Source organism: Colobus angolensis, unplaced genomic scaffold, assembly GCF_000951035.1.
Source record: "Colobus angolensis palliatus isolate OR3802 unplaced genomic scaffold, Cang.pa_1.0 Scaffold517, whole genome shotgun sequence".
NCBI classification, from domain to species: domain Eukaryota; kingdom Metazoa; phylum Chordata; class Mammalia; order Primates; family Cercopithecidae; genus Colobus; species Colobus angolensis.
The window spans coordinates 1,783,675-1,791,240 of NW_012118677.1; the positions used below are offsets into that span (position 1 = coordinate 1,783,675).

Below are 7,566 nucleotides of genomic sequence, written 5' to 3' on the forward strand. Positions count from 1 at the left end.
AAAAAAAAACCTAGCCGGGCGAGGTGGCGGGCGCCTGTAGACCCAGCTACTCGGGAGGCTGAGGCAGGAGAATGGCGTAAACCCGGGAGGCGGAGCTTGCAGTAAGCTGAGATCAGGCCACTGCACTCCAGTCCTGTCGACAGAGCGAGACTCCGCCTCAAAAAAATAAAATAAAATAAAAATTAAAAAAAATTTTTTTTGAGATAAGAGTCTCACTGTCACCCAAGCTGGAGTGCAGTAGCACAATCTCAGCTCACTGCAACCTCCGCCTCCTGGGTTCAAGCAATTCTCCTGACTCAGCCCAGCTAGTTTTTATATTTTTAGTAGAGAGGGAGTTTCACCATGTGCCCAGGCCGGTCTTGAACTCTTGATCTCAAGTGATCCACCTGCCTCAGCCTACCAAAGTGCTGGGATTACAGGCGTGAGCCACTGCACCTGGCCACAGAAAATATTTCAATATTTTATCAGACTACCCTGCTTACTCTATCATTGGAGGCTGAGGCTATAAAAGGCCTTTATTTAAATAAAATCAAGGAAATAATCTAATAATTAAAGTTATCAAAATCCTAAATATCCATCCCCTCACAATACTCTGTCTGGAATTTATTCACAGCACTTTTTTGACTTGATCTGTTTAAATTCCTCCCTTTACACTTTAAGGTTCCTTTTTTATTTTTTTAAGAGACAGGATCTTGCTATGCTGGCCAGGCTGGTCTCAACTTTCTGGCCTCAAGCAATCCTCCTACTTTGGCCTCTCAAATTCACTATGAGATTCCTCAGGTCAGAAATTGAATAGGTCCTCTCTCTAGTGAAGAGCAAAGCATGTGCCTGGTACATCATAAGAATAAATACATTTTGTTAAATAAATGAGGGCATTTTTATTTACAAAATTGTATAAAAAATAATTTTGTTGTGACAAATTCACTTACTGAGTGAACTGGCAAAGCAGCATGTGAGAAATGATGAGAAAGGATACAGTGCATACTCCAAGGAAATTACAATTTAAAGTGGAGAAAAGACATTTATGCAAATGTCTTTATAACTATCCAAGACAAAGGGTAATAAATGCCATGAGAAAGCTAGAAAATGATATGGACAAAGGAGAAAAAAAGAAAGCCTTCAGAGAAAAGGTGACATTTCAGGTAGAATTCCAAAAAACAGTATTTTAAACAGTTTTATTGATTGCTTACTATGCTCCTGACACTATTCCAGGTGCTGGGGACAGACCTAACAGTGAACAAAAACATTAGAAGTTGGGCATGGTAGTGCGCACCTTTAATCCCAGCTACTCAAGAGGCTAAGATAGAAGGATCCCTTGAGGCTATGAGGTTGAGGCTACAGGGCACTGTGATCACACCTGTGAACAGTCATTGTCCTCCACCCTGGGCAACACAGCAAGGCCTCATCTCTAAAAAAAAAAGTTTTAATAAAAATAAAAATCTGTGTCCTCATGGGGCTTTCATGATTGCTGGAGGAGAGGGACAGTAAACAAAATAATTTAAAAATATATATAGTGCTATATATCAAGCAACGAGGGTGGGGAAAGCAGGTAAAGTGACAAGCAATTGGGGAGGGGGTATAATTTTAAATAAGGTAGTCAGAGAAAGCCTCAGTGACAAGGTAATATTTAAGTACAGATCTGAAAGAGTTAAGAAAGCAAGTTACATGCTCTCTGGAGGTGAGCATTCCCTAGAGCAGGCAGAGGCAAGTCCAGTACAGGTGAGAAGAAGGAGAGGAGAGAATAGTAAGAGAAGAGGTCTGAGGGATAAGGCTGGAAGGGATGAGCTGGGAAGATGGAAATCTGGGTAGGTGGAGAGCCTTATGGGCCATTGTAAAGACTAAGTGAGTTGTGAAGCCATCAGAGGATTCTGCACAAGGGGAAAGCATGATTTAGACAGAAACCCCCTATACTGCAATCTGGCCTCCTACTCTTATCTCTACAGCCCATACCAAACTGATCACTAATATAAGCAATGTCCTCTAAATCGGATGAATACTTCATTTTAAAAATTATACTTAATCCCATTACTGACCTAACACTGATGACCGCTCCCTTCCTACTGAGACTGTTCTCCCTGATGTTTCCCTGGTTTTTCTCCAATCTCTGGAAACTATTCGTTGGTCTTCACATTATCTTCTTTTTCCATTTGACTTTTAAATGGAGTTCCCTAGGGACTATGCCACCTTCATTTCTTACCTACCCACCCTAGGTGAGCTCATCTGTATCCACAACTCCAACTGCCACTTATATACCAATGGCTCACAAAGCCATCTTCAGCTCATACTCCTCTGGGACAGCAGATCAGCGTTTCTGACCATCTACAAGATGATGTCCTTACACCCACATCCCAATCTGAAATCAAATCACTGAATGCTCTAGTCATATATAAAATAAGACCTCTGTTCCTAAAGACTACTGTCATAATAATCGTAAAATCAATAATTTCAGATAGTACTTTATTATACACATTATTAAAGCCTACCTGTGTGTTTCAGCTTCTTTTTCTTTCCCCATTTGTATAAGACACTTTTTTGCTTTGATAAATTTTCTAATCTTTTCATCTTCTTCCTCTTGCTGCTGCTGTTCTACAGCTTTCATAATACGTTTATCCTGCATATGTTCCTTGGGGGAAAAACTGTATGTATTAACTTATCACAAAGAAAAATATCTTTCAACATATCAACAGCTAACAAGAACCTGTCAAATGGTCACAGCTTCTGACCCAGTTATTCCTCTCCTGGAAATTTTATCCCAAAGAGATGATCAGAGAAGTGCATAAAGATTTATGTGCCATGCACTTTATCTCAAAGTTACTTATAATAGCCAAAAAGTAGAAACAACCTCTAAATATTCAATCATAGAGAATAATCATGGAGAATATAGTTAAATCATACTCTCAGTTACATGAGATGTGATTCAAGTAATATAATCAATATGTAGGTGGGGGAAACCAGAATATGTAACATTACATAGTATATTCCAATTTCACAAATACATGTAAGTACAACTTTATAATGTATAAATGACTGGAAGAAATGTGTCAAATGTTAACAGTAGTTACCTCTGGGGTATGAGATAATAGGTAACTTTTATATCTTATTAATGCTTTTCTGTATTTCTCTTCAAATATTTCATATCTTTAAAGTATGCAATTAAAAATAATTGTATAATAAGAAAAGATACACCAAATATATATATAAAGTTCATTTAATGTTTGAATAGTCATATGGTTCAAAAACCAAAAATGCTTTTTACATACACAGTGTAGCAAGCGTCCTTCCACTCCATCCACTATGTCTCTTCCTAATCCTCCCTCCAGACTCAAATCACTATTGCTAGTTTCTTGTCCAGACTTTGCTTTTGCATACATATATGAAAATACAGATATGTATTCTAACAAATTTTTAAAGTAGGTCACTAGTATTTACAACAAAAAGTAAAAATCTGTTCATATTAGCATATGTTCTATGAGCTCCGCCTGAGTTAGCCATCATAAAAACAGATGGCATTGAGCACAATAGCCTGAATATATAGATATATTAGTATATCCTGTTATTTGTTGTTTGTATATATACAACAGACAGGGTGTCTGTTGCCCAAGGTGCAGTGGCACGATCATAGCTCATGAAAGCCTTGAACTCTGGGGCTCAAGGGAAACTCCCACCTCAGCCTCCAGAGTAGCTGGGGCTACAGGCACAAGCCACCGTGCCTGGCATATTCTGTTATTATATAAATAGAAACCAAAGTAAAAGTTGTTAATCCTCCAATATATTTATACCTCAGGGTCTACTATGTGCCCAGCACTCTTAACTAATCTCCTATTTTATGGGTTAATTTTAAAAGCCTATAATCTGGTTAGGAGATATATTGGTCAATATGATCAACATGAAAACTAAAGCAAACAGCAAACTGTTAAAAGTGATTGTTTTGGATAATTCCTTACAAGTTTTATTTTGCTGTTTTCTCCAAGTTTATTCTAATGTTCACAAAGACTTTTTATAATATGAAAAAATATAGAGTTGATTAACACAAAGTTAATTCTCATTTTTCAATATTGAAAGCTTAAGCTCAAGGTCATATAGCCAGTAAATGGCAGAGTTAGCATTAAAAACTAGGTCTGTGCTACTCCAAGCCTACTTAGAGACATAAAAAGTATTCCACCCATTATCCAAGAATTAGATTTTAATGAAAACAACAACATTTCAAGTAAAAATCTTAGGAATTAAAATTTTCATAGCTAAAATTTTAAAAATCAACAAAAGACTTAGAATACAAAGTTGAAACTCAGTAGAACAAAAAGAAAATGGCAGAAACAATTAGTTGCCTACCAAAGATTATTTCTTCTGTGCTTCATTAGCAGCAGGACCCAGATTTTATTCAGGGTAGAAATATACTCAGCTAAAAGACTATACATCCAGCTTTCTTTGGATGTAACAAAGGTGTAACAAAATTATGATCAATGAGATTCAGGGAAATCTGTTAAGTGGGACTTCTTGGAAAATTCCTTAAAAGGAGAACAGCCTGGGCAACGTGCCAGAACCCATCTGTATAAAAAAGACCAAAAAAATTAGACAAGTATGGCAGTACATGCCTGCAGTCCCAGCTACCAGGCAGGATGAGGTGGGAGGATCACTTAAGCCCAGGAGGTCAAGGCTGCAGTGAGCCAACATCGTGCCACTGCACTCCAGCCTGGGAGACAGAGTGAGACCCTTTCTCAAAAAGAGGAAAAGGAAGAGGAAGAAGGAGAAGGAGGAGGAGAAGGAGAAAAGAAGAAGAAGAAAAGAAAAGGAGGAAGAAGGAAGAAGAAGAAAGAGGAGGAGGTAAAGGAGGAGGATGAGGAGAAGGAGGAGAAGGAGATAGGAAATAGAGTACTCCCTTTTTGCGTTCATCCTTTCTTCCTTCTTGCTATCCAGAATGTGGACATGAGGGCTGAAACTCCAGCAGCTATTCAGTGCCATTAGGCAAACTTGAAGACAGATGCCATCTATGTACAAAGAATAACAGAGTAGACTGGGTGTGGTGGCTCACACCTGTAATCCCAGCACTTTGGGAGGCCAAGGCAGGCGGATCACCTGAGGTCAGGAGTTCAAGACCAGCCTGGCCAACATGGTGAAAACCCATCTCTACTAAAAATACAGAAATTAGTGGTGTATGGTGGTGGGTGCCTGTAATCCCAGCTACTTGGGACTTGGGAGGCTGAAGCAGGAAGAACTGCTTGAACCTGGGAGGCAGAGGTTGCAGTGAGCTGAGATCATGCCACTGTACTTCAGCCTGGGTGACAGAATAAGACTCCATCTCAAAGAAAAAAAAAAAAAAAGTAACAGAGTAAAAAAAAGAGAAGGTGGTGTCTTAGTCCCTGTTAACTCTACAGCTGCCATTACCACATACTCCTGCACTTTAAACCTGTATATTATTTGCAGTTTTCTATCATATGCATTTAAGCCTTACCTGAACTAATGAGAAAAGATTCTTAGAAATTACAGCATTATTTCAAAAAATCCAGTGTCTATCAGAGGGATTCTAGAACAGAAAGATAAAATGGAAGGGGACAAAATTGTCTAAGAAATAAAACAATAAAAGTTCTCAGGATGAAAGAAATATGAGTTTACAGAATAAAAGCATCAACTGAATGCCCAGAAAAATGAATGAAGGCACATAATTCAAGGCACATCACTGTAAAATTTTGGAGCACAAGAGATAAAGACAGGACCCTAAAACCATTCAGAAAGACAGAAAGAAGAAAAAGAAAAAAAGCAAAATGGCCAGGCATAGTGGCTCACCCTTGTAATCACAGCACTTCAGGAAGTCAAGGCCGGGCGCAGTGGCTCAAGCCTGTAATCCCAGCACTTTGGGAGGCCGAGGCGGGCGGATCACGAGGTCAGGAGATCGAGACCATCCTGGCTAACACAGTGAAACCCCGTCTCTACTAAAAAAATACAAAAAACCTAGCTGGGCGAGGTGGCGGGCTCCTGTAGTCCCAGCTACTCGGGAGGCTGAGGCAGGAGAATGGCGTAAACCCAGGAGGCGGAGCTTGCAGTGAGCTGAGATCCGGCCACTGCACTCCAGCCTGGGCGACAGAGCGAGACTCTGTCTCAAAAAAAAAAAAAAAGAAAAGAAAGAAAAAAAAAAAGGAAGTCAACGCGGACAGATCACTTAAGGCCAAGAGTTCGAGACCAGCCTAGCCAACATGGCGAAACCCTGTCTCTACTAAAAGTACAAAAATTAGCCAGGTATGTGGCACATGCCTGTAATCACAGCTACTCGTGAGGCTGAGGCACAAGAAGTGCTTAAGCCCAGGAGGCGGAGGTTGCAGCAGTGAGCCAAGATCATGCCACTGCACTCCAGCCAGGGAGGCAAGGTGAAACTCTCAAAAAAAAAAAAAAGAAAAGAAAAGAAAAAAGAAAGAAAGAAAGAAAAGTAAAAATAATTATATATGTCAGATGAAGATCATCAATGGCATCGTACTTTTCAATAGCAATACTGGATGCCAAAGGAATATAAAACAGTGAATACAAAATTCTGAATTCTGAACCCAGAATTCTATAACCAATCAAACTATAAATAATGCATGACTTTAAAAGATAAGCTTTTCATACTATCATACTGGTCCTTAAAAAATAATAAAATAAATAAAAATGATTAAAAAATAAAATAAACTTTTCAGATAATTAAAACATTTTACCTCTCATACACCCTGTCTTAAGGAAACTACTCCAAGATGTATTTTAGCAAGATGAGGGAGTAAATCAAGAAAAAGACGATAAGATTCAGGAAATCAGAGATTTAGCCCTAGAAAGCAATATTCTACGCACACATCACAGTTTTTTTTTTTTTTTTTGAGGCGGAGTCTCGCTCTGTCGCCCGGGCTGGAGTGCAGTGGCCAGATCTCAGCTCACTGTAAGCTCCGCCTCCTGGATTTACGCCATTCTCCTGCCTCAGCCTCCCGAGTAGCTGGGACTACAGGCGCCTGCCACCTCGCCCAGCTAGTTTTTGTATTTTTAGTAGAGACGAGGTTTCACCGTGTTAGCCAGGATGGTCTCGATCTCCTGACCTCGTGATCCGCCCGCCTCGGCCTCCCAAAGTGCTGGGATTACAGGCTTGAGCCACCGCGCCCGGCCTACATCACAGTTTTTAATGTTAACAAAGGTTAAACACATAATATACACCCTTACAAAAAAGGTCAAAATGTAAAATTAAAACTTTAAACTCTTACAAATTAAAAAAAAAAAAGTTTGTGTTGGCTACCTGTCTGGAGCCATAAGGCCCGGAGTTAGCTGACCTCTGTTGCTTGATCTCCGCAAAGCGGAGACAAAATGGCACATTTCCGGGTTCTTCATTATAAACTGTTCCCGTGCGCACCTAAACCTTTCCCGGGCACGCCCAAACCTTTCCCGCGCGCGCCGACCTTTTCACGCCCAGAAAGATATGCAGCCTACGCGCAGGTGCGATCCCGCGCCCGGGAAAATTACAAACCCACGGCACATGCGCAATTGTAATTTGAGAAGACCCAGCCCCCGTCACCGCCCTGGCCCAACCTCTTCCCCTGCCAGCCTATATAAGGCATC

At 40.2% G+C, this 7,566-nt stretch overlaps 1 protein-coding gene across 1 annotated transcript in view; it reads right to left on the minus strand.

Annotated features, from left to right (window-relative positions):
- The window catches only part of CCDC173 (coiled-coil domain containing 173), a gene marked incomplete at its 5' end in the record, with an annotated part of 8,741 nt that extends 6,118 nt beyond the window's left edge, over nt 1-2,623 (minus strand). The window contains one exon of the mRNA XM_011960611.1: nt 2,484-2,623. Coding sequence (XP_011816001.1) covers nt 2,484-2,623 — 140 coding nt within the window. The remainder of the gene's footprint in view (nt 1-2,483) is intronic.
- Nucleotides 2,624-7,566: the final 4,943 nt, after the last annotated feature.